At 53.8% G+C, this 24,602-nt stretch overlaps 3 protein-coding genes across 5 annotated transcripts; 2 read left to right on the plus strand and 1 right to left on the minus strand.

Annotated features, from left to right (window-relative positions):
• Positions 1-337: 337 nt before the first annotated feature.
• On the plus strand, positions 338-5,675 carry PLA2G3 (phospholipase A2 group III). Its single transcript, XM_011373289.2, has 7 exons — positions 338-842; positions 1,766-1,898; positions 2,150-2,284; positions 2,553-2,860; positions 3,566-3,695; positions 3,790-3,906; positions 4,550-5,675. The coding sequence occupies exons 1-7, from the start codon at positions 338-340 to the stop codon at positions 4,725-4,727; spliced, it is 1,506 nt and encodes a 501-aa protein (XP_011371591.1). The 3' UTR covers positions 4,728-5,675.
• Positions 5,676-5,800: 125 nt separating this feature from the next.
• Positions 5,801-15,113, minus strand: INPP5J (inositol polyphosphate-5-phosphatase J). Of its 3 annotated transcripts, none has more exons than XM_023538460.1 (13): positions 14,969-15,093; positions 12,154-12,785; positions 11,670-11,786; positions 11,441-11,549; positions 11,128-11,244; positions 10,628-10,803; positions 10,060-10,171; positions 9,810-9,919; positions 9,483-9,666; positions 7,232-7,369; positions 6,995-7,072; positions 6,764-6,868; positions 5,801-6,569 (listed from the first exon to the last, which is right to left on the minus strand). In XM_023538460.1, the coding sequence occupies exons 1-13, from the start codon at positions 15,056-15,058 to the stop codon at positions 6,063-6,065; spliced, it is 2,475 nt and encodes an 824-aa protein (XP_023394228.1). In that variant the 5' UTR covers positions 15,059-15,093; the 3' UTR covers positions 5,801-6,062. The 3 variants fall into 3 exon arrangements, with proteins under 3 accessions (XP_023394228.1, XP_011371592.1, XP_011371593.1); XM_011373290.2 differs by having other exon boundaries at positions 12,154-13,325; XM_011373291.1 differs by lacking the exon at positions 12,154-12,785 and having other exon boundaries at positions 14,969-15,113.
• Positions 15,114-21,955: 6,842 nt separating this feature from the next.
• On the plus strand, positions 21,956-24,566 carry SELENOM (selenoprotein M). The gene is made up of 5 exons (XM_011373292.2): positions 21,956-22,179; positions 23,422-23,457; positions 23,663-23,697; positions 24,066-24,144; positions 24,224-24,566. Exons 1-5 carry the CDS (start codon positions 22,060-22,062, stop codon positions 24,380-24,382), a joined length of 429 nt encoding a protein of 142 aa, XP_011371594.2. The 5' UTR covers positions 21,956-22,059; the 3' UTR covers positions 24,383-24,566.
• Positions 24,567-24,602: the final 36 nt, after the last annotated feature.

Genomic DNA, 24,602 nt, shown 5'->3' on the forward strand with positions numbered 1-24,602 from the left:
CCCCAAGGCCCAGGGCTTTGGCTCTCATAGTCCCCAACCAGGCAGGGCTGGCAGCAGGTGACTGGATGAGAAAGGCAGGGTGAGTGGGGGCGTGGGCCCCGGCAAGTGCCCTCCTCAGCCAATCAGCATCCTGCCCAGCCGGTGGATTGAGTTACAAGCCGGAGATCACCCCATACTCCAGCCTCCTTCCAACTCCTCCTAAAGCTCCATTCATTGGCCCCAACGCGCACCGGGTCTACTGGGTACCATTTCCGCTCAGCTTCTGAGCTGCTGCCTCGTGGGCCACCAGGGGTAGGCAACCTGGGGGCTTTGTCTGACTGGGTTGGGTCAGGGAGGAATGGGGGTTCTGGGAGTGCTGTTGGGGGTGCTGAGCCTCCTGGGAGTGGTTCTGGGGGGTTCTCCTGCCCTCCACTGGGACAGCACCTTTTGCCACTTGGCCAGGCCCATCCCTGGCAGCCCCTTGGGGTCCCTGAGTTTCTTGGGCAAGGACGCCCAGAGACTGGCCCTGTTCCACGCCTACTGGGATGGGCATGGGAAGCTGCAAGCATGTAGCCGGCAGGATGAGCCAGAGCTCACTGCAGCCTTCAGTGCCCTCTGTGCTGATGAGATCACCCGGGGCTCCTTCATCCACATCCCTGGGCCTGAGCTGCAGAGAGCCCTGGCCAACCTTCGGAGTCAATGGGAGGCCTGCCAAGGGCCTGATGGGAGTCCAGCAGGGGCAAGGAAGAAGCGAGCAGCAGGACAGAGTGGAGTACCTGTCCTGCGGGGAAAGAGAGGCTGGACCATGCCTGGCACGCTGTGGTGTGGAGTCGGGGACTCTGCTGGAAATTCCTCGGAGCTGGGTGAGCCATGTGTGTGTGGGCCGGGGGGCTGAGGTCGTGTCAGTGCAGGCTTTCCAGGTTGTCTGTCCTTGGAGGAGTGACATAGCCACTCTGAACTTCGATACCCTTATATGTAAAGTGTGGGTTACTGTAAGTCTCATCATGGGATGCTTAAATTAGGTCATAGATGGGAAAGGTCCTACCTACACCTGGGAGTCCTCGTTAATCACCATCCGAGGGAGGGGCCAGGCCGGGGTAGATCCGGGGTTGGCTGAGCCAAAAAGCTATTACCCAAATGAAGTGGATGCTGAGACCCAAAAGCCTGGGTTTAAATTCCAGTATAGCACTATTCACCTGGACAATGGAAACGACACCTGCCTTGCAGGGTCGCCGTGAGGTTGGGTATGGAAAATGCTGGGCACTTTGAAAATGCTCAGTAAAATGCTCTATTGCTCAGGTGGTGACAAACACGAATGGCTCTTTTGCACTCTCAGCACAGCTGTCTGTGCATATGTGTGTAGGGTTGGGGAGGACTTGGCACCTGAGTCGGAGCAGGTTGGCATCCTGACAAGGCCTCATCATGTCAGAGAAAAAGGTTACACCCTGCCTGTTTGCCATTCCATTCCACACACATTCACGACCTCATGAATATGGGTGTGAGCTTGGGTCCGCCTCCAGAGTTCCTCCCAGCCAGGCCTTTCTCTGGGCAAGGGCTCCTGGGTGGGCTGCACGGTACTTGCAGTAGGGGCCGTGCCTTGGTGCTCTCTTTAAGCTTTGAAACTGTGAGAGTCCCACAGAGGGAGAGTGACTGGCCTCAGGCCTCCCAGAGCATTTGTGTCAGGGCTTGGGTGAAAACCGGGTCTCTGCTCCCGACACCAGGTGGGCATAGCCAGTGTGTGGTGCTCAGGACCCTGCTGAGCTGGTACCCCCTCTGCTCCCTGAAGGGGTCTTCCATGGCCCGGATCTCTGCTGCCGAGAACATGACCTCTGCCCACAGAACATCTCGCCTTTCCAGTACAACTATGGCATCCGAAACTACCGATTCCACACCATCTCCCACTGCGACTGTGATGCCAGGTTGGCAGGGCAGGGGGGCTGCAGGTGCAGGGGTGGGGTATAGTTACCCAGTTCCTAGGGGCAGAGACTAAGATTCCAGAGAATCCTAAAAAATCAGACAGCTTGGACCCCACTGTGCAGGTGTGAAAGCTAAGGCCTGAGAGAAGAAGAGACTTTCAGACCCCAAACCACTTAGCTAGTAGTGACTGGGTGGGTTGGGGAGGAGCCAGGTGGCCCTCTATGGTTCACTTCTGGTGCGGCCTCTGGGGCAGGTTCCAGCAATGCCTGCAGAACCAGCAGGACTCCATCTCCGACATCGTTGGCATGGCTTTCTTCAACGTGCTGGAGATCCCCTGCTTTGTGCTGGAGGAGCAGGAGGCGTGTGTGGCGTGGTACTGGTGGGGCGGGTACGTAGCTGCCCCTTTGGAGCCCCTTCTCGGCCAGAGGAGGAGCCCAGGCTCCAAGCCCAGAAAGAGAGGCCAGTCTGTATGTCTCGTCCTCCCTGTCCTCCCCTCAGGGCGGGGACCACGATGCAGAACCCCCCCCCCCCGGTGTCCCACAAAACCCAGTGGGATAAGGGATGGGACTAACAGAGCCTTGGTCTTCATGGACCCAGGGGGCTTCTGGGTGCGAGGGATTATGGGTTACTAATTACCACCAATTGCCATCTCCCAGGTGTAGAATGTATGGCTCCATACCCCTCGCCCGCCTGCAGCCTAAGACCCTCTACAATGCCTCCTGGAGCTCTTCAGCCACTACCCTGACTCCTAGCCCCCAGAGCCCAGCCCCCAGCAAGCTGAGACAGAAGCAGCACCCTCGGAAGTGGCTGCCACAGAGGAAAGCGTCCCAGCACCCCAACAAAGCCAACGCCACAGCCCTTCAGGCCCCCGTGGCCTCCCTCAGGTCTGATATGGCCCCCACAGCCCAGTTGGAGGTCACCCATCCAGGCCTCCAGGGGCCACGGGGTGGCCTAAACTACCAGGGTGAGCTCAGAACCTAACCTTGGGGGCTCCTGATATGAGGAAATTTCTCTACCTCTGTACATGTGGGAGGTTTGGGGGGCTTGCATTGCTTCCTTTCCTACTCCAAACTCCTCCTGGGGTCTTTCAACCTTTTCCATCAAATCATGCTGCAGCCAGAAGGATTTTTGTAAACCCCAAACTTGACCATGTCACTCCCCTCTGAGCCCCCACCATGGCTCCTCTTACCTCAGCTGATGATATCCCAACACCCAGGAACCCTTAGACACTGGCCCCACAGACCCTACTCCCCAGTCAAAACTCCAGTTTCACAAACATTTGGTTCCTCAAAGGCAACTTGCTCTTTCTTACCTCTGGGCCTTTGCACGTTCTGTTCCTTCTGCCTGGAGCAATCCCTCCTCCTCTTCCTCTCAGCCTCAGTTTATCAGCCTGTGTCTCCAGGAAGACTTTCTTGACCAGCCTCAGCACTCTGAGCCTCCACTACTGTAGCACTTACATGTGTGTGTTTGTGTTTGTGTATATTTGTGTGTGGGGGAGAGAGGGGGTTGGGGCAGAGAGAGAGACTCTGTGGGCACAAAGGCATGAGATGGAAGGAGTCTGTGTGTGTGTGTGACTGAGCACATGTGCCAGTGTTTCTTCTGGATGGCAGTGAGCATCAGTGGGCCTCCTGGGGGACTGACCTCTCCTCACTACCACACCCACCCCCAGGTGTCCACCAGGCCTGCCGCAGCTTCCGCCATCTAGACCAGTGTGAGCACCAGATTGAGCCCCAGGAGACCAAGTTCCAGCTACTCAATAGTGCCCCAGAGCCCCTCTTCCATTGCGACTGCACACGCCGGTGAGGCCTGCTTGGACCCTTAGGGGTGGGCTGCCTGATGCCAGACACCTGGCTGTGAGGCCCCGTCCCAGCCTAAGCCTGCCTCTGCCCTCAGACTGGCACGCTTCCTGAGGTTCCATAGCCCACCTGTGGGCAACAACGTGCTTTGGGAGCTGCTGGGCACAACCTGCTTCAAGCTGGTTCCTCCATTGGATTGTGCTGAGCACAAAGGGTAAGTAACAGTAGAGCCAGGAGGATTGGGGGATTTTCCCAAGGCGTGGACTTCCTATACCTGCCTCCACCTTTGTGCATCTGGGCCAAAGGGATGGGTGCAGGGGATGGGAGACCTTTGAGCTATATTGTTATCATCTCCCTACCCGCTGGTGCCCTGGGTTCAGCTCCGCATCTGGCCCATGTGGATTGCATCTTGACACTGGCATTTACTTCCTATGTGACCTTACAATTTGAGTCACCTCTCTACACCTGGTTCCTTATCTGTAAAATGGTTGTATATACCAAGGAAATGGCGTGTGTGACACACATAGCCCATGGCCTATGGGCATGTAGTAAACTGCTTAACTCACGATCTCATTTCCATTTTGATTCTCAAAGCCAGCTCCTTGTCCCTTGTTACTCTTCCTATTTCACATGTGAGGAAACAAGTCAGACTGGCCCAGGTATCTGCAGGCAGCCGGTCAGTGGCAGAACCCAGGCCTCTGGATGTCAGGACAGGTTTATTTTGCCTCCTTCTAGGTGTAACCACCCTTCCGTGGCCCCAGTCCCTGCTCCTCACTAGGCCTCCATTCCCCAGTCTGCAGAGTAGCATGGGATCATTGGCAGTCCTGACTGCCTGCCCCACTTTTCTTTCCCCACAGCTGTTCCAGGGGCCCTAAGGCCATCAAGGTGTCAGCTAGGCACTTGCGGCGACTTCAGCAGAGGAGACTCCAGCTCTGGGGTACAGGCACAGATGAGGAGCAGGCACGGCCTTCGGAGCACCCAAGGGCCCCCACGTCATTCTATGACTGGTGCCTGCAGCTGACCCAGGCAGCCTGAGAACCCATAGAGCAGCAGAAATTCTGGAAACATTGACTTCAGTTCCAGTTTTCTTGGGCACCAGATGATCTTGCCCCTGGCTTTGCTAGGCCTGGGGGTCTCAGTCTCTTCTTCCTGTGTTAGATTGAAGCATGGCCCAGGCTTTTGCGGACAGCCAGAAGGCTGGATTGGGGAGAGGAGGGCCAAGGCCCAAATGCTAGACTATAGCTCCTGCTGTGCTGGGTGATCTTGGGCTGACATACAAACCCTCTGTGCATGGATGTGGTGTTCAGAAGGCTCATTCTGATGCCCTAGGCTTGTACCTTGCCAGGGAACTTTATTCCAGATGGGAATAGGGAGGGGGTAACTAATTGCAGCGGGCCTAGGAGGTACCAGGAGAAAGTGTATTTTAAGTCTATTCTGCAAAGTGAATACATGTGTCAAGGTCATGCCCAGGGAAGATCGAGTACCTGGGGCAGCAGGTAAAATAGGGAATGAGGGATGCCACAGAAGTGCCTGTGTCTAAACCCAGGATGGGGGGGCACTAGAGGGACTTCACAATTCTTTTCCTCCCAGGGGGAATCCCTTCTCTTCTAACAGCTGCTGTGTCTTTCCTGGCCCAGCCTTGGCCTACTCTTCCTGCCCTAAACCTAAATGCACAGCTCCTCTGTGCCCCTGAACAAGGAACATCCCTCCCCAACTCTAAGCCTTTGTTTTCTCCTTACAAAAGAGAAGAGTAAACAGGACCTACCTCATAGGGTCCTTGAAGATTAAGTGAACCAATGCATGGATAGCTCTTAGGACCTACTAAATATTCCCTCCCTCCAGCACACAGCCAAACTGTACTTAGGTCTGATTTTGAGAGGCTCACACAACGCTTTGGAGGCCTCAGTTTGCTTACCTGTGAAATGAAGCTAAGAACTACACCGAACTCAACACCACAATTCAGGGTTGTAGTACAGATTAAAGATGGCGTGTGTAATGTATACAGTTGATGTCTGGTAAATTGTCAGATCTGTTGTTGTCTCTTTTAGTCCTTTACTCTTGACTATCCCACCCCCTAGACTGCTAACAAGTTAAGAAAGAGTCAGGAGTGAGGCTGAAGAATTTAATTCCTAATCGATGACCTCCAGGATTGCCCCTCCCCCTATCCCAGATAGGGGTCTGGAAAGGCCTTTGCTGATTGTCACAGTTGAGGTGCTAGGACGGAGTTTGGGGGACCCCAATTGCCCACCCCTGGCCAAGGCAGGGTGGCAGGTGCAGATAAAGCTGGAGCAGCAGCAGGAGGAAGGCAGGTGGGCTTGCAGAAGATTAAGACAGAGTGAGAGCCACCTGGGCCCACCTACCCACCCGCCTTCAGGGCTCCAGGCCCCCTTCTTCCAGCTTCTGCTGGCCCTGAGGGCTAGGAGACAGGCTGTCAGGGGTTGGGGCTTCCTGATCAGGTCCCCAGGAGCTGCCACCTCCGGGGTCTACGGTCTCCAGGCGCAAGGCAGGCAGCAAGCCCAGGCTTCGAGGCACAGACGGTGGGAAGGCCCAGGGGTCAGGCAGCCCAGAGGGCCCCTCCTCACTACTGCCCCAGCTGCCGCTATCACTGCCCCTGTAAGGGGCGACATGGGGTAGGCGGTGGCTCTGGGGTGAGGGGCTGCGGCTGGTGCCTCGGCGTTCTCGGGAGGAGGGCCGCAGGGCAAGGCCAGGAAAGCGGGCTAGGCCTGGGCTGCGGCTGCGGTGACGCTTGGACTTGCCAGGGCTGGGACTGCGGGACTTGGGTGCGAGCAGCTCCAGAGTGCTGTCATCCTCGTCCTCTGAGCTGGCACCTGAGCTGTCTGTGCTGCTACTGGCCACCTCTGAGGTAGGCAGCGAGATCTGGAGGGAAAGTTGGTCTCTCGAGCGCTCCGTTCCCCAGCTGGCCACTGAGGCCTCTTGGAACCACTCCAACACTCCCGGGCAGACCCAGGGAAGTCAAATTATTTGCAGGAGGTCACAGAGAAGAATATGGAGGCTGTGGCATTTGAACAGGATCTTTTGGCACCCCTGACCTTATAGTCTGGTCTACGCACCTGGAAAGGCTCAGTGACTCCAATGAGGATGCTATGGGTGTGGCTGTAATAGCCCAGGATGAAGTCTCCATGGCCTTTGGGTAGCGACTCCTCACTGAACGTCACCTGGTGGGCCCAGGGGTATAGGCTCAGGTTGGGGTGAGGGAGGCAGCCACAGAACCCCCCAAGCTGAGTCCTGAGCCCCCAAGGGTGATGGGGCTTTTTTCCCCTTCCTCACTACCCCTTGAGTACCTGGTAGATATTCCTGTCCACATCCTCGTGTTTGGCCCAGACATAAGCCACGTAGTCCTTGCAGTGGCGGAAACCCACCTGGGGTGAGAGGAATCAGGGCGGTGACCCCTATGGCCTGATCTCAGCAGCCTTCTGGTGTGGCATCAAACTCTGAGAAGCCTGTGATCCCACCTGGGTACCCGGCTGTTCCTCCAGGCCCTTCTTTCCCCAAATCACTGACCACCCTGCCCTTCTCACCCGGTACAAGCCGATCCAGTCCCAGGAGCTACGGGTGAACACTGTTTCCATGCGGTATCTCACCACAGCCTGCTCTGGCCGCACCCACTCGTCTGCCACCTCCAGCCGCACCAGCGGCACGTCGTCCCTGAAGGCAAACTGCCCGGGGGAGGGGGCAATATCAGGGGAAACCCTCCAGTATTCCATGCACCTAGGGCCCTTGGGCCTCAGTCAGCACAAATAGGTTGAGATGAGGGCCTTTGAAGCCACTGCAGAGATAGGGAAACTGAGGCAGAACGGGTCTAGGATAAATGCCAGGCTTCTTGCCTCCCAGCCCAGAGCTCTTTCTGCCCACAGCCTTCTTAGATTTTGAGTGAGAACACAGCTTTGAAGCTAGGAGACCATGGATTTGGCCTTGGCTCTGCCCCTGACAGGCTGTTTGATCTTGAATGAGCTTCTCAACCTTTCTGAATGCCAGGGTGTTTGTCTGTAAATGTGGATCATCTTAGTTAATTCCTGGGGTTATGCTGCAGATTCAGTGAGATTCCATTTGTAAAGCATACCGTCTACTTTCAAGTATATGGTAGATGCTCAGTAAATGATTCGCTTATTATGCTAGCAAGGGAAACATGAGGTACTGGATAATCTAGGGCAAGCTGAACACCCCTAAGTGGGAAGAAGAACCCTGGGTAGAAGGCTGGAGACCTCAGTTCACTTCTAGGCTGTGCTACTAACTTGCTTGTGTGACCTCAGGTGAGCCCCTAGCCAATTCAAGATTCGGTTTCCCCACCTGTATTAAGGGATGACTGTGACCTTGTCATCAGTTCCTGAAGACAAATAGCCAGGAGTACCTTCCTCCCAGGGTCATCCACGTGAGTGGGTTGCTGGGGTGACAGGTGGCCAGGTTATTAGCTCCACCTCTGTCCCTTAGGGAAGGACTCACGTGGTGCCAGCCTCAGGCTTTTGCCTTTTCCCTGTTTACCTGGTTTCAGATTTCCTTCCTCAGATTCTGGGCCAAGCTGCTCTAGAAGAAACCAGCACATCTGCTACCTGCCCCTGGTTCTTAACAGTGAGTCTGGTCAGGGTGGGCTCTTGGAGATACCCTCCAGGGCTTTGCAGGGTCAAAACTCCCACTGAGCCCTATTCTGAATGTGTTGCTTTGAGTAAGAGACTTAAGTTTTCTGAGTCTCAGTTTCTCTCACAGGTAACATGGAGAATATGGACATCTCAGGGCCTACTAAGACGTTCAAGGGGATGACATGTAAAAGTGCACCATACAGGGTGTGGTATGTAGAGGTGCTCAACAGATAACTTTTTACAAAGGACAGAGTCCTGGATGAGGAAGGAAGGTCAGGGTAGGGTGCCCAAAAGGAGTAGTTCTCAAGGTGAGGGTTAAACTTCATGCCCAAGACTTTTACCAAAGGTCATGAGAGGCCAGACATAGACAGATATCCTTTCCCAGCTGAGGATATTGGCCAATGTCCCACTGACTGACCATGTGACAAAGTCACCAAGGAAAATATTCTCTGGCCTAGTGGACTACCTCTTATCAGATCAAGAGAAAGGAGAGTCCAGAGTTGTGTTTCACGGCTGAAAAGATGGAATCTACACCGCTCTGCCACTGAGCCTGTGTGAGGCTTGGGGCACATGCCTACTCCCCTAGGGGCCTCAGTTTCCCCATAGAAAAACAGAGTTGGACTAAATAGTCTCTCAGGTCCAGTTATGATGTTCTGACATTCTTGCACCCCTCCCTTTTTTTGGCGACTAGGGACCTTAATCCTAAACACGATGCTAAATTATAACTAGAGTTTAGCTTTGTATTTTTTATATCTCTCTTCTCCCTCTCCATCACTACCTTACTCTTGCAGTGCTTGGCAAATGGTAAGATAGTAAGTAAATAATAAACGAATATGAATGAATGCTGCATGAGGTTTAAGTAAACATTGTGAATTTGCTGGCCTTATTATACATGCAAATTTTACCTTAAGTTGCCCTAAACCTTTCATAGAAGAAGGGAGTTGGAGAATAGTGGAAAAGACATGGGTTCTGAATTCAGGTCAGCCTGGGTTCAATTCCTAATTCTTCTTTTTACCCTGGGCAAGTGATGCTGTGTCTCTGAGCCTCAGTTTCCTAATCCAAAAATGGAGATCATAACTCACTCCCACTCTGCTCTGACAAATGGGTGCTGCTGAAGGCAGGTGCAAGGGTTGGGCTATGGAATGCTGAGCTGGGCTTGGGGATGTCATTCGGGGAGGATGAGACTAGGACTCACTTGCAGGATGAACTGGGCAGCCACAGGCTTGTGGTCACTGACTGTGTATTCCATGTGGCTGCGGTAGCTGTGCTGGGTCACCTGGAGCCGGTGGCTCTCCTGTCCTGAGGGGCTGCGACCCCCACGTGGAGCCTTGACCTTCCACAAGATACGGTCTGTCCAGGCTGGCTTCCGCTTCTTGGCACTGTAGTGGGCGGATGTAACCAGAGTTTCAGGGGCAGTGGATCAAGGCACAGCCCCCAGCCTTGCCTCCTGACCCTCCTCCCTCTCTCTCTTGTCCAGAAGACTTCAGCCCACATCCCCACTTCATCCCAGTGCTGAGCTCACCTGGTATCATATTTGTTAGTACCCACGTCAAACTTGAAGGTGGGCGCAAAGTTGAGGGGCCCCTCTTGGAAGCCCTTCAGGATGGGCCAGGTGTTCTTGGCCATGTTGAGCTGTGAGGGTCCACAAGGGCAGAATTGGACAACAGCTTGGGCAGGACGGATAAGGGCAAGGATCATAGCCTAGGGTACAGGTGTGTCCCGAGGCATGCTCTGTGGCTTGGGGGTTTGGGGTGCAGACTGGGATTCCACACCTGGTCCTTCTCCCAGAGCCGATGGAGCTGGTCGTTGTCAATGGCAAACTTGACGAAGTGCAGGTCGTAGCTCTCGATGCGGAAGTTTAGGTCCCCGAACCAGAACACGAGGCTGTTCGAGGGTTGAGATCAGCGGGGTCCATGGGGTGGAAGAGCCCAACCCAGATCCTTCTCCACCCCCATCCAACCAGACAACACTGGCTGCCCCTAGCGATGATGCAGTGGGTCGGTGAGTGGCTGGTGAGTGGCGGCAGAGCCTTCAGCCCGCCAAGGAGCAGCAGTGGGGTGCGGATCTAGAGGAAAGTTAGGTTCAGACCCTCAGTAAGGCCCTGCCCCTCAGCAAAGTACCACCCTGCAGGCTCCGCCCGCCATCAAACTTACCCAGTATTCGTGTTCCTAGATGTAGTTTGGGTGGTGACCCACCTCCATAGACCCCGCCTCTCCCCCAAGGTCCACCCAGGCAGGTACTCAGGTTTCTTCTTGCAAGTCAGTGGACGCTCACCTCTGAGACTCACCCCTCCTTCACTAGCCCCGCCCAAGCTCCATTTGGCCCCTCCCTGGCCCGTACTCATGATCCAGGATGCCTTGTGCCCCGGGCCCCTGGAACTGCTGGAGGCTGAGGATGGTCTGGAAGTTGTCCTTGCGCTGCTCTGCCTTGTCCATGTGCGCTGGCAGGTGGCAGTTCAGAAAGCAGAGCATGTGCCCGAAGGCCGCCAGCCGCACGCTCACTCCTCCCTTGTTGCCCTTGAGAGGCAAGATTGGGGGGGAGGGGGGTTGTGGGCGGGGCCGGGTGAAGCACTGAGAGAGACATACAGAGGAGCGGGGGCCGGCCAGCCCATGGAGAAGACTTGGGGAGGAGGAGTGGGTTCTAGGGAAAGAGGCAGAACACTGGGACCCAGCGACGACAAAAAGCGGGTGGGGTCTAGAAAACGTAATGGGGTAGTGGGCGGTTGGGGAGAGGCAGGTCTCAGAGTAAGGGGAAGAGAGTGGGGAGGGGACCTTGCTGGTGCAGTTAGTCTGGGGACTAATCTACAGTCTCCTTAGGTCCCTGGCCACTCCCATGCTCACCCAATAGCCACCCAGGCCAGTGCGCGTGCAGTCGGTTTGCACGTCCCTCAGGAAGGGCAGGTGGTAGTACTTGGCGAACAGCAGCAGGATGACGCCCTGCATCCGCACAGTACTCACCTATGGTGGGAGACGACTTGACTGAGGGACAGGACATAACCCCAGCTTCCCGGCCCTCACCTTTTCCTGTCCTTCAGATCTGCTCCTCCATCCTCCCATTTCACAGACCCGGCAACAGAGGCCCAGCGAGTCAAGGCAGATCTAAAGCCAGGAATGCAGGGGTTTCTGCCCACCCAGGAGCTGAGGGAGGCGTTACCAGCACGAAGTTGAAGGGCGCCAGCGCATCCATGAAGAGCTCGCTCCATTGGTCTGTGAAGAGCGCGTCCTTGAGCCTCTTGTTGATCATGGAGTTTACTTCCTGCAGCCTGGGAGATGGGATGAGGTGGTTGTGGGGATGGGGGGCACTCTAGGAGTCCCTCCCGTGGGCGAGGGTCCCAGAGGCACAAGAGTTTGGGGAGGGGGGTCCACGAGCCCTGCCCCCTCACCCTATGGCGATCATGTCTGCCCTGTCACTGTCATCGCCGCCACTGCCCAGGTGGAGGAGGGACATGACGTCATCAGGGGGCATGGCGGTGCCCACGTTCCACGTGACCACAGTGATCCTGGGGGTGCCAGTATAGGAGGGGTTACTGCTGGGCACCACTCCCTCATCCTCAATCTCCCACCCACAGGTCTCTTTCTGGGGAAATAAACTGAGGCAGGTGTGGGCGTAAGCCCTCAGAAGGATCCACAGTGGGCCTAGTAACCCTCCTACCAGACTCTCCCAGGGAGATCAATTGAGGCAGGGGTGGGCATGTCCCTTAGGAAGGGATGCTGTCTGTCTTCTGAGGGTCGCAGAGTGGGCCCAGCACCCCCAAGGACTTTTCCTTAGGGAGGTAAACTAGAGCAGAGTAGGGCAAGCCACCTGGAAAGATGGCTGGTCTCAGAGCTCAAGCCCCAGCAATCTTGCTTGAGAGAGGGGCCCCTCACCAGAAGCCGGGGTCGCTCTTGCAGGTAGGCTGAGCTGACCAAGAAGATGATGATGACGAGGTGGATGTAGAAAGGGAGGTGGTGACTGGGGCTGGGATTTCTTGGGGCCGAAGGCTGGGGCTTAGGCGCCCACCAGACTCTGCACCCTGGGTGCCAGGCCTGGGGAGGGCTATCTCAGGGGCTGGGGGGACACAAGGGGAGTGGTTGGGAGAGCGACTGGGGGAGCGGCTGGGAGACCGGGGTGGCTTGGGCAGAGGTGGGGGCACGGCCTGGGCCGAGGGGACCCCTGGCCTAAAGGTGGGGGACAGAAGTCCTGGGGAACGAGTGCCAGGCTCCGGAGGCCCCTGGCCCACATCCAAGGGCAGGGTCTGGGGTGGCCGAGGCAGGACAAGATCCTCAGGGCTGCTTCTGGGGGCCTCAGGCCGGGCTCTGAAGGAGGGAGAGATCCGGGGGTCTGGGGGAGCTTGGATCAAGGATGGGGTGCCTGCAGGACTGGGTGCCTGAACCAGAGGCTGGAGATACCCGTCAGAAGAGGGGAGAGGTCTAGGGGCTGGGGCATCCCTCTCTTTAGCTGGTGTTCGTCCCACAGAGGCCAGGGCTGATGCCATGGATGCTGGAGCCAGGATCTGTTCCTGAGAGGGCGACAGAACTGGACTGGGCACTGGAGAAGAGTTGGAGGGAGGCTGTGGAGGCTTCTCCTCAGACACCAGGGCCAGGTTCAGGCCTGAAGTGCCCAGTGCTGGCTTGGGTCCCACGGAGGCAGGTGGCACCTGCTTCTGGTCCCTGGATGTTGGAGCTGGCCTGGGCCCCAGGGTCGCTGGGGGCAGTCTCGGCCTGGCTGAGGCTGGCATCACCAGCTGCCCCAGGGATGTCAGAGCCAGGACTGAACCTGAAGTTGTTGGAGGAAGCTTCGGCCCAGCAGAGGCAGACATCACCAACTGGCCCACAGATGTTGGAGCCAGGCTGGAGCTGCAGCAGGCGGGAGCTGTTTTCTGCCCTCCAGGGGTAGATAGTGAAGCCAGGATAGATTGAGGAGACTCCAGAGCCAGCCTTGTCCCCTCTGAGGAAGGTGGCATAGTGGCTCGTGGCCCCATAGGTACCGGAGCCATCCTTGATTCCAAGGGTACTGGGGCTGCATTCTCCTTGGCTGGGAGCTGAAAACTTGAGTCCACCTTGTAGAGGACAAGTTAAAGACACAGGGTAACCCTAACCGGGGGCTTAGGCCCCAACTTCCATGTAGACCCCAGCAGACTCCATCTAGCTAAGAAAGGTACATCTTTCCAAAGAAGTCTTTCCTAATTTCTCACTTAGATCCATTCTGCTGCAAATCAGCTTCTCTTTGGGGGGAAACAGGACACAGAACCTTATCCCCTCCCTCAAGTATGATATCTTTTTAGAGGTGGGGAAACTAAGGTCCCCCTGACCCAACTGAGGCAGAGCGTGAGCCTGAACCTTGCTGGCTGGCAACCTCACGTTGGCCACTCTGGAGTGTTGGGTGGCTGGAGTCAACTTCCCTGGGCAAACTCACTGCAGTCTTTGCTGCTCCCCTGGTCAAGGGCTACTGACCCGACACCCCACATCTGCCCACTCTGGACACCCTAGGTCCAGCCTGTTCAATACCCCTCCCTTTCTCCACTGTTTCCAGGAACCCCCAGATTCTCTCCACCAAACATTCCAAACCTTGGTCACAGCCTTCTCTGTCCTCATCCATTCCCAGAGCTCCATGAGGGAGCAAGAACCTGGGGATGAGAATGGCCACATCTATTCTAAATCTAGCTCTGTGTGACCTTAGGCAAGCACCTCTCTGTCCAGGGTCTCAGTTTCCCTGTCTGTAAAGCAAAGGATCCTGATGAAGGGTCCCTGGCCACACCCAGTTCCTGGGAAACTTTGGTCTCATATTTTCTGCAATTTATGAGTGTAACATTTGCTGGGATTTAATTTGAGCCTTATGGAATAGTCTGTCCTCACCAAGTGTGATTCTAACATTCAGAACAATTCCAGATTCTGTTGATTCTGGCATCACACCTCTCTGTGCCCAGATTATACCCTTTTATCCTCTTCACCCTCTCCCCAACATATAAGAACAGATAAGCAGGTATCCTTTTTGTCCAGTAGCTAGACTGGGGGGCATGGGACCTCCTCACCCTTTCCCATCTGTCCCTTTTTTCTGATACCCCTGTCTCCAGAAGACAAGAGAAAGTGTCCTTTGCCAAGGAGGGCAGAAGAAGGTTTACGCTTGCCCTGGTGTGGCCCCATCCCTTCCTCCAGAGATGCAGTCTGTCTGCGTCCCGTGTCCTTCTCGGTTCAGAGAACCTGAAACTCTGCCTCCACTTCCCTCCCCAAACTCAGCTCTTTAAGGCTTCATTTTGGGCATCCTCCGTGGTTCCAAGTGTCCTACTCTGCATCCCCCCACACCAACCACCATACCGCCTCCAGCACTGACAACTTAGACATCCAAGATGTCACAGTTTTAGTCTTCGAGGACAAGCCTCCCCATTTTGCATTGGCTCAGAGAAGACAAGCAACTTGCCCAAGGTCACACAGCAAAGCTGGAGCCCAGCTGGGTCCCCTAACACCCCGTTCAGTCTTCTCCTGGGGTCTCTTGGAGATAGCTAACTCCATTTCTCTCCGAGTGTCCCATCACTGCCCACTCAGGCCCCAGGGTGCCCTGTTCTCCCAACCCTGCTTGGTGGGCAGAGGAGAGTTCCAGCCCCTGAGGCAGGAGCACCAAGGTGCCTGTAGTTTGGTGGTGGTAGTGGTGGGGGGGTTGGGACCAATGATCAGAAATGGGGAGGCTCGGTTTTAGGGCTCTTACCTTAGAGGGTACTCCATGGGGCATAGGCAAGGGGCCCAGGCCAGCCCGGGTCCCTGGCCTTTTGCTGCTACTGCTGCTGTGGCTCTCCATGTCTGCAGCCCCCAGCAGCCAGGGCTCCCTCGGGCTCTGGCTCCAGCTCCTCCGCTCCCGGGAACCAGTGATGTCATCAGCCGTTTCAACCTGCTGAGAATTTAAAGGCACAGGCACCCATGTTCCAACCTAGAGGTGGCCAGGGCAAGGTGGTCTACCCCTAAGAACCCTTCAAGCTGGCTTCTGAGGCTGAAATAGCCATGGGAGTGTGGCGAAGTGTGCCTATTGGCTTGGCCTGGGGCCCAACTGGCAGCATGGAGAAAGCTGTCTGTCTGCACTGCCCCCAGCCCAGTAGGCCTGGCTGGCCCTTGCTCAAGGGTGGGGCATTGATACACCTGAGGGTAAGGGAGAGACAAGCAGCTCAGAGGTCAATACCCTCTTCAGGGCCTCAGGGACACCTGAGTCCCTGCCCTGATCCTGTGACCTTCCTGATGCCTTGCCAGCTCAGGACTTGCCTTGGCCCCCACCCTTGCCCCATTTTCAGGCCTTGGCGCCTGCCCCCTGCCTGGCTCTATCCTTCCCAAACAGGAGCCAGACACTCAGGCTCCAGCTACTGGAGTCCTTTCCCATCTCATACCCAGCGCTGGCCCCTCCTCTTCTGCAAGACACCTCCCTGTCTGCTCTAGGATGTCCCCACAACCAGGCCCATCCCAGCCCAAGTCCTCTTAGCTTTCCTTTCTCCTGTACTTAGTGGGTGCAGTTTGGGTGGGGGACAAGTTCAAGGTCACCTGGTAAGCTGGGGAGGTCTCTTGAGTTTCCGTGAAGAAATTGAGTGCTCTTGGTGACTAAAGACTAGTAGGAGCTAATTGAGGTATTTGGAAGAAGGGGTGGAGAAGGGCCAGCAATTGAAGAACAGACTGGTAGGAAGGTCAAAAACAGGCGGGGAGCTCGTTTGGCCAAGACCCAGCACCGGACCTGGTCTCTAGTAGGCCTAGGGCAGTGTTTGCTGAATGAATGAATTAATAAGTGAGAAGAGTAAATGAGTAACAGGTTTCAGGGATGGCAATGGATCCAGAATTGCTGGATTGCTTAGAGTAATCTTACTTAGTTTAGGCAAAAAATATTCTGAATTTTGTGCCCAGAGATACCTGTTGGTCAACGGTCACCTCGTAGGCCTGTGTGGTCTGCTACATGTTAGTCATGTAGACAGATGCCTCATTCACTTCCTCTGGATGGGCTTCTCATCTCTGCTTGATTCTCTCTGGGTCTAGTCTGTGTTTCTGGGCCGTTAACTCTGTGAGGCTGGCATATGCAGAAGGGGAGACCCATATCATATTAGGATCCTGAGATTGTAAGGTTTTTGGATGGTGATGATGGAGGTGATGACGGTGGTGATGGGGGAGGAGACTGCAGTGGTGGAGATAATGATGTATGTAATTATGATGATGGGGGTTCAGGGCTGACAGCGATGGGGGAGGTAGTAGAGGTGAGGGTGATGGCAATGGAAGAGGTGATAACAAAAGTACAGATGTTGATGGTGGTAGAGGGAGTAGAATGAAGGGGTGGTGGTAATTGTGATGAGGGTGATAGTAAAAGTGGAGGAGAGATGGGGCAGAAGAGATGGCGAGGTGTTATATTGGCGGAAGAAGAGGTGGTGGTGGAGGTGGAGGTGAAGGTCAGGATGGTAGTGAAGGAGGAGGTGAGAGATGTGGTAGCAGTGTGCATACCACCAGAGAGGAAAGAAAAGTCTGAACTTACCCTGTCCAGCCCTATGAGTCCTTTTTAACAGATGAGAAAACTGAGACACCTCCTCGCCCCACCAGAGTACCTGGCTTCTGGTGCATTCCTGGAAGAGGTGGGGGCCAGATCCAGGTCCCTGGGACCGTCCATCGGGGCTGGGACAAGGGCATCAATGCCCTTCGGAAGCCAGGCAAATGTCATGCAAATGAGTGTGCAGAGGGCTCCTGTGCCCCAATGGGCAGCCCAGGATCTCGAATCATCTCCCCTCACTGAGCTCAAACCCTGCAGGGAACTTTGTTTTTGGCCCTGCCACTGACTTACTTGGGAAGGTCACTCAGATTCCTGATTCGTAAAAGGGAGATAAAAACAGTAGATACCTCTTAAGGTTGCTGTGAAGATTCAACAAGATAATACATATGGAGTGTTCAGCACAGAGTCTGGCACTAGTAAGTTCTCAGTAATGGAAGCTGCTCTAGAGTTCTCATAATCAATATCATCATCATCACCATCATCATTATCTCCAACCTGCCCATTTGGTGGATACTGAAACTGAGGCCCAGTGTAGTTGTATTCCTGAGGGGGAGGGGAAGGGGCTTTGAGCCCCAGACATGGCCTTATCAGAGGAAGGGGGTGGGGGGCGGACTCTAGCTGAGAAAAGAGTAGGTTAAGAGCTATATTTGAGCTCCTGGAGTGATGACTAAGGAGGTTGATAACAGGCTCTGGGGCTCAGGGCGGCAGGCCGGGGGCAGCTGCCAGGCAGAACCGCCCCCCCTGCTGGTTCGCTCCCTTTCCTCACCCCAGGGGGTGGGACGGATACTGAGGCACAGAGTACAGCTTGTCCAGCCCCCTTCTGGAAACTCAGTGCTACTCTTCAGGCTGTTTGGGTCAGGAATAGGAAAGGACAGAGCTGGTGGTTGGCAGGTTCTCTGTTACTCTCCATAGTAACCACGGGAGGTTGGTAGCAAGATCCCCATTTGACAGAGGAAGACACTGAGGCCCAGAGATTACACAGCCAGTAGGGGAAAGAATGGGGTTCCCAGGGAGATAGTGGATAATTTTTCTACGCAGAGGTGACCCCTGAACCTTTCCTTTGAAGGAGAGTCTGTTGCCACATTGAAAAGAGGAGAAATGCCTTGAGAAGCAGAGAGAGCAGCAGGTACAAAGGTATGGAGTGTGGAAGGTTCCAGCTGTGAAAGGATGAACAACCTGCACATACACCCTCATGGCCCTTTGACTCAGAGTAATACAACATGAACTGGTATATACGTCTTCCTCTTTCCTCACCTTTTTCCTCGATCTGCCTCCCAAGGGCTCCTGCAAATGATAATGGCAAAGAAGGGTCTGTCCTCTCTTTTGCTTCCCAGTCACCCTGACCCAGGCCCACCATGAGGCTTGAAGTCACACTGTGGCTACTATCTGAGAAATGTCTCGAGATGTAGAAGGTGCCACAGGTATTGGGGAAAGTGGAAAAGGTAAGCATTAGGGAGGGCTTCCCAGAAGAGAAAATATACAGGGCATGCAGGAGCATTTCTCCTCCCAAAATTTCACTCCATGGTTCTTTATGGGTACAGTGTTATATCACTGTCCTCTTATTCTTACCCTCTGGGGCATGAATCATCTTTACCTTCCATTTTGTCCCTCAGGAAATGGGCTCAAGGAGGAGGAGTGACTTTCTCAAGGTCACACAGCTGGGGCTGCGCTCAGGCATACCCCCTCCCTCTCCTAAGCTCCCCCTCCTCCCAGGCATCCTGGCACCCGCTGTCAGCTGCTCTAAAGTGAGTGGCTATTTTTATTCTGGTGCGAGGGGATCTCGGGCAGCAGAGCCATGTAGGTTAGAAGGCTCTAGGACACATGGCTTCAGCAGGCAAGGAGAGGCTTACTGCAGGGACATAAGCTTGCCTGGGGGCTCTCATTTCTTCCAGGTCGACCTGCTCTGGGCTCCCATGTCTTAAGAAATTTTTTTTTTGGAGCTCAGAACAGAGCATAGAGCCAGACTAAACCCTGGCCCTGATCCCAGATCCAATTTGAGCCTAAATTTTGGTGTTAACTGAGCCCTGATCCCATGCCAAGACAGCCTCTACTCCAGCTCTAGATTGGACCCGACCATGGCCTTAGATTGAGCCCTGACTCTAGTTACCAATGAGCCTGATCCAAGCCTTTTTAAGGCTGATCCCAATTTGAGGCCTCAATTCTGGACCTAGATTGAGCCCAAATAGTAGCCTAATACTGAGTCATAGTCACAGACTGAACTCTAATCCTAGTTTAGACAAACCCTTGATTTTATATTGAGCCCTAACCCCAAGTTTAGACTGAGCTCCAAGTCTAGTCATTAACTAAACCCTGAGTCTGGTGGCAGACTGAGCCCTGAGCCTAATCCATTGACTGAAACCTGACTTCAAACTGAGCTCTGAACCTGGGTCACACAGCTCTGGTCAAACATTGACCCCTCACCTCAGACTGCATTGAACCTGGTCAAAGGCTGAGCACTAAGCATAGTCATCGACTGAGCCTTGATCCTGTCACAGAATGAGTCCTAAGCCCAATCGTTGACTGAGCCCCAACTCCAGCCCAAGACTCAGTTCTAACCTTGACCTTAGGCTAATGGCTGACTCTGACCCTGACTGAGCCTGACCCCATCACAGACTAAACTCCAAACTCAGCCTCACTTGAGGAAACCTGCTGGCAGATTACAAACTGCCACATAAGAGAATGGATTATGAGCAAAAATTGTTCTGGGAGGTCCTGGGCCTCCCATGGCTGCTGATGCCAGAATGTTCCCGGTAGTGTTGTGGCTAGTGTCTCTACCGCTGGTTCCACTGGCTGGCTAGTCAACCCTCAGCAGCCCAGGTTGTGGCCCCTCCAGGCCGCAGCGTCCAGGTTAATGCAATGAGAGTGGTTTGGTGGCATCTATCCAGTGAACAACATGGGCGCATAGGGCTCTGAGGTTTTGTTCTGTCAGCAAAAAAACCACAGGCTCCATGGGGCCTCTGGCTTCAGCCACTCTGAGGCCCTTGCTGGGTAGGGGGTAGGGTAGAGGGAGATCATGGCATATGTCCAGTTGTTTATGTAAACAAAGTTTACTATCTGTGTTTAAGTAATAGATATTTATTATAGAAAATACAGAAAAAGCGTAGAAAAGAAAAACATTCACCTGTAATTTTATCTACCAAGAAATGACCATTTTGACTTCTTGAGTTGTTTCCTTCTAGATTTGGTTTTTGGTCTAGGCATATATATTTACATATACATATTTCATAAAATAAGTTGCAGCCCACATCCTTGACAGGCTTCAGGAATGAGTCTCAATTGGTTAAGCCAATACATAGTTCCCATTCCTCCAGCCACATGACTGGTCAAGTGAGATATAAGGAGGCTTTTGCTGAGAGCTTTTGGGAAAGAAAGCTTCTTTTCTCTTGTGAGAGGTTACCAAAAAAGATGATTTCCCCTTGATTAGATGTGAATGAAGAAGTCTGTGGTCCTGGTTAGTGCTGGCAGCTGTCTTGACACCATGTAGGTAACTAATCTAATGATAAGCTGACACTATGGAAAGAAAATGGAGAGATCAGGTAACTTTGTCACCTGGATCAAACCTCACCTAAAGTCCTCCCTGCCATTGGACTTTTTGTTATTTGAGCCAACAGATTCTCTTTATTGTTTAAGTCAGTTTAACTTGGGGTTTCTGTGACTCGAAGCCCAGAGCATCACAACTCCCAACTGATATTACCATTTCATAGCATTTTTTTTTTGTATTTTAAACCACAACAATGAACATTCTCCATGTCATTCAGCACTATGCTACTTCATTTTAAATAATTGCATGTTTTTTTTATCCTATGGAGGTATCATCATTTATTTGATTCATCCTCCTGATGTGACATATTTAGATTGTATCTCCAGTTTTTCACCATGATAAATAAGCTTGACTTAACAACTGGTCAGTCCCCTCTAATGATTAGTTTGGGTCTGAAAAGTAGAATGACTGGATGAAATAAATGTTTTTAGGATTTTGATTTATTGAGTCAAAATTGCTCTTCAGAAAGCTTGGATGAATTCACATTCCCACAGCAGTACATAGAGTGTTAGACTTAGCCTACTGTGTCAATAGTCTGGACAGAAACAATTATATTTACAGTGTCCTCCTGTATTTATAATGAATGGATATTAAATAACAGGTCTAAGCCTATTATTATTATATCTTTACAATCAAGTCAGTGAACGGAAGGTAGCAGGGTATGAGCAAGGGCTCAGTGCAGACTTGATATTCATTAGGCTCAGTGTCTAGGGCCCATAATACTTTTAAGGGTTCACAAAAATGTTTTAATTTTAATTTCTTTTGAAATCAGAAGAAAAAATAAATACATAATAATGAATTCAACTTGGATTATACATTTTTTAAAAATCAAAGTAGTTGTAAAATCCAACTTTTAATACGTTTTCTTAATGAAGGAAGGGGCCTAGAAAAGCAAAAACGCCTAGGGTCCATGAAAGTCACAATGCAACCTTGATTTGATATTGAGAAGGATTCTAAGTTCTAGTCCAGATTTAGTGGTAAAGAACACCGTGCACCGTGATCAATTTACTTAGTCGGCTTTGGGCTTGAACAGGGAAGGTGGCATCCTGATTTTGTCATCTTTCGTTTCATGAAAGACCTTTCAAATTCCAGATTCACAACTTAAACATTTTTTATCTTTCTGGGCCTATTTCCTAACCTGAAAAATGGAGTTCATAGGGCCTTTATGAAGTAAGGAATGAAATAATGAAAATTTAACACTATGTCAGATACTGTGCTAAGACACTTTGTGGGTATTAACTCTTTTATCCTCCCAGCTCCTATGGAGTATGTAATATTCCTATTGCCACAATGTGTGCTCCAGGGAATTAAAACCCTAATCGAAATTTCTTCCAGAGAGATTAAGAAACATAAATAAGAATTCCCCAGATCTGTTTCTCCATCTTGAAGTGGAGTGTCTGGCCCAGAAACTCTCGTGTCCGTCTGCATCCCTCCAGCGCCCCCTGCAGGAGTGAGGTGGCACTGTCTGGCCTCATAGTGCCGGAGCGTTCACGGTCTTAGTAGAGGAAGCGTGTACGCTCACGCGACTGGGAAAGTAAGGGCCTGAGGGCCAGAAAAGGGCCCGAATCCCGCTGGAAGCTAGCGGACGGCATCTTCCCTGCAAGCCCTTGGGCGGAGACAAGGAACTGGGGGCGTGGTCCCAGGCTGGGTGGGGCCTCGCACGGGGGCGGGGCCAGCCTGCGGGCCCAGACGTGGCGCAGAGGCCGGGTGCTTCATTTCTAGCTTGCGGATCTTTTGCGTCCCGGTTCCGATGCGCCTCTCGCTGCCTCCACCACCCCTGCTGCTGCTTTTCGCGGCACTCGCGGCCGCTACTACCACCTTCCGGCCCGACTGGAACCGTCTGCACCGCCTGGCCCGAGGCCGGGTGGAGGTGAGTGCGCTGGTCCTCTAGCCTGGGGACCACCGTCCCCGAGCCCTGCGGCCCCTTAGCCTAGAACCAGCGCCCGCTCTGGCCCCAAGACCCTCCTGACTCCCAAGTCTCCATCGGCTCCGGGACCATCCTTCCTACGCCCCAGCCACAGGAAGCACCCACCATGGAAGTCCGAGACGCTTGATCTTGTGGCCTGGAAATCCGAACTCCTCCCTGGCTCCCATCCGATCCTACAGTGGGCCCCCAGACACATCGACCCTGTTCCCTAAATCTCCTGGCCTATGACTCTCCCAAACCTGTCCTCTGGAGCCCAGCTTCCCATCCCCCCATTGCTTCACTTCTTCCTGGAATTCCTCCCCAACCCCAGTTCCAAATGGTCTCTCTCCCTTTGCCTGGGGATGGGATGACTTTCTGGGTGCCACCCCCACCATACAGGAGCCAGGGGGAAGGGGGCTCGGAACTGCATTACCAATACTTACTCCACAGCAGCCCACAACCCATCTTCGCTCCCCTCCTAGAGGAAATTTCCTGCCAGAGTCCCTGTCTTGCTATGTGATTTGGATCATCACAGCCGGTCTCTGGGCCTTAGTTGGCTGTCTGACAAAAGGGAGGCAGGAGGAGAAGGGAGGACTAGAATGAGTGGTTCCAGGGTCTGGATTCCTGCTGGGAGGTGCCCCTCTTCCCTCAGGGAGTGCAAGGAGGGCCCTTCCATCCTCCCATTTCCGGGAAGCAACCAGATGGTCTGTAGGGCTGGGCCACTGGTGGCAGGGAGGGCCAGCTCTGCGTGGGGCGGGATAGGGACCAGATGGCAGATGTCTCTAATGAGGGTGCCCAGGTTAGTTCTGAGCTGTTTTCCTATGCTCTGCTCCGCTCTGAGGCTCTAGGGGCCAAAGGCGAGGTCCAAGTCTCGACTGCCTGAGAGAAGGGTGATCATTTTTCTTGGACATTGAGAGTGAGTCAACAGTTAGTAAAGTTTGCAGGCAAGAGCCCTAAGGTCGGTGAGTGCCCTTTGAGTCTCTGACCTTGCTCTTCTTTTCACTTGGTATCCCTAGGCCTGTTTCTCCAACTGTACAGAGTTCCCCCTTCTGCCCACAAGGGGCCTCCATCTTCACACCTTGGGAACAGCTGTTCTAGGGATAATCCACAGCCTGACCCAACTAGGGGATGAGGGTGAAATGGCCTTGGGGTGTGTTTGGGGCGGGTATGAGGGACTTGTGACCTATCCCATTTTTGTCCTACCAGACCTGTGGGGGATGACAGCTGAACCGCCTGAAAGAGGTGAGTTTGAAGGAAGGGGTCCCCAGCTCTGTCTCCCTTGAGCCTCTTAGGGGGTGGGCAACATGATTCCAATGATTGGGTGAGGGAGGATCTCTGGGCTGGGGGTCAGGAGCTTGCACTTGACTCGCTGTGTGACCTCACTGGGCTTCAGTTTTCCATCAGTACCTGGAGGGGGTTGGGGTCTGATGCTCTGGTTCCTCCCCAGGTGAAGGCCTTTGTCACCCAGGACATCCCATTGTAGTATCCTTCTTCTGCGTTCTGGGTGAGGGAGAATGGGGAGGGAATCTGAGAGAATCTTACACTTGACTTCACAGATAGATAGGATGACAAATGGTTTTAGTATGACAAATGGAATTGATTGGTAGTGGCTGCCCAGAGAATTACGAGATGGTCTCTAATTTGGGTAGGCAATGAAATTGACTAGTGAGGATTGCCACAGATATAGGAATGGAGAGGGCTCTTTACTTCTTTAGACCCTAATTTCCTTATGCGTAAATGGGGATCTCTGCCCTACCTCGGTGAACGAGGCTGTGCTGTTCACGTCAGCAAGGTCCTGAGAGCTCCCACCTGCCTCTGCCCACCACTACCCTCCTTAACACCTTCTCCAGCCACAATCTGGTAATGAAACATCTCCCGGGGGCCGACCCAGAGCTTGTGCTGCTGGGCCACCGCTACGAGGAGTTAGAGGTGAGGCCTTGGGAAGTGGACGGGGGGCGGGACGAGAGGCAGCGCCTGGTGGGCTGACCCGGATCTTTTTCCCCTTAAGCGAATCCCACTCAGCGAAATGACCCGCAAGGAGATCAACGCACTGGTGCAGGAGCTCGGCTTCTATCGCAAGGCGGCGCCCGACGACCCTGTGCCCCCCGAATACCTGCGGGCGCCCGCTAGGCCCGCCGAGGGCGCTCCGGACCGCGCTGACCTGTAGGTCCCGGAGCGCGGCATCCCCCTGCCTGAGCCCTGGGGACAGAATGAAGCGCTCAGCGTCCCGGGAACACCTCCCTCGCTGAGGGCCGACGCCCCGTCCCCAAGCCGGCAGGGATAGAGTTGGGAGTTTCTCTCAACCCCCCTTATTCCCTCCTCAGCAACACTAAATCACTTTTCGTCTTAAATGAGACTCGACTCCTTCCTTGCTGCGGGCAGGTGGA

This window comes from Pteropus vampyrus, unplaced genomic scaffold (assembly GCF_000151845.1).
Source record: "Pteropus vampyrus isolate Shadow unplaced genomic scaffold, Pvam_2.0 Scaffold223, whole genome shotgun sequence".
Classification (NCBI taxonomy): domain Eukaryota; kingdom Metazoa; phylum Chordata; class Mammalia; order Chiroptera; family Pteropodidae; genus Pteropus; species Pteropus vampyrus.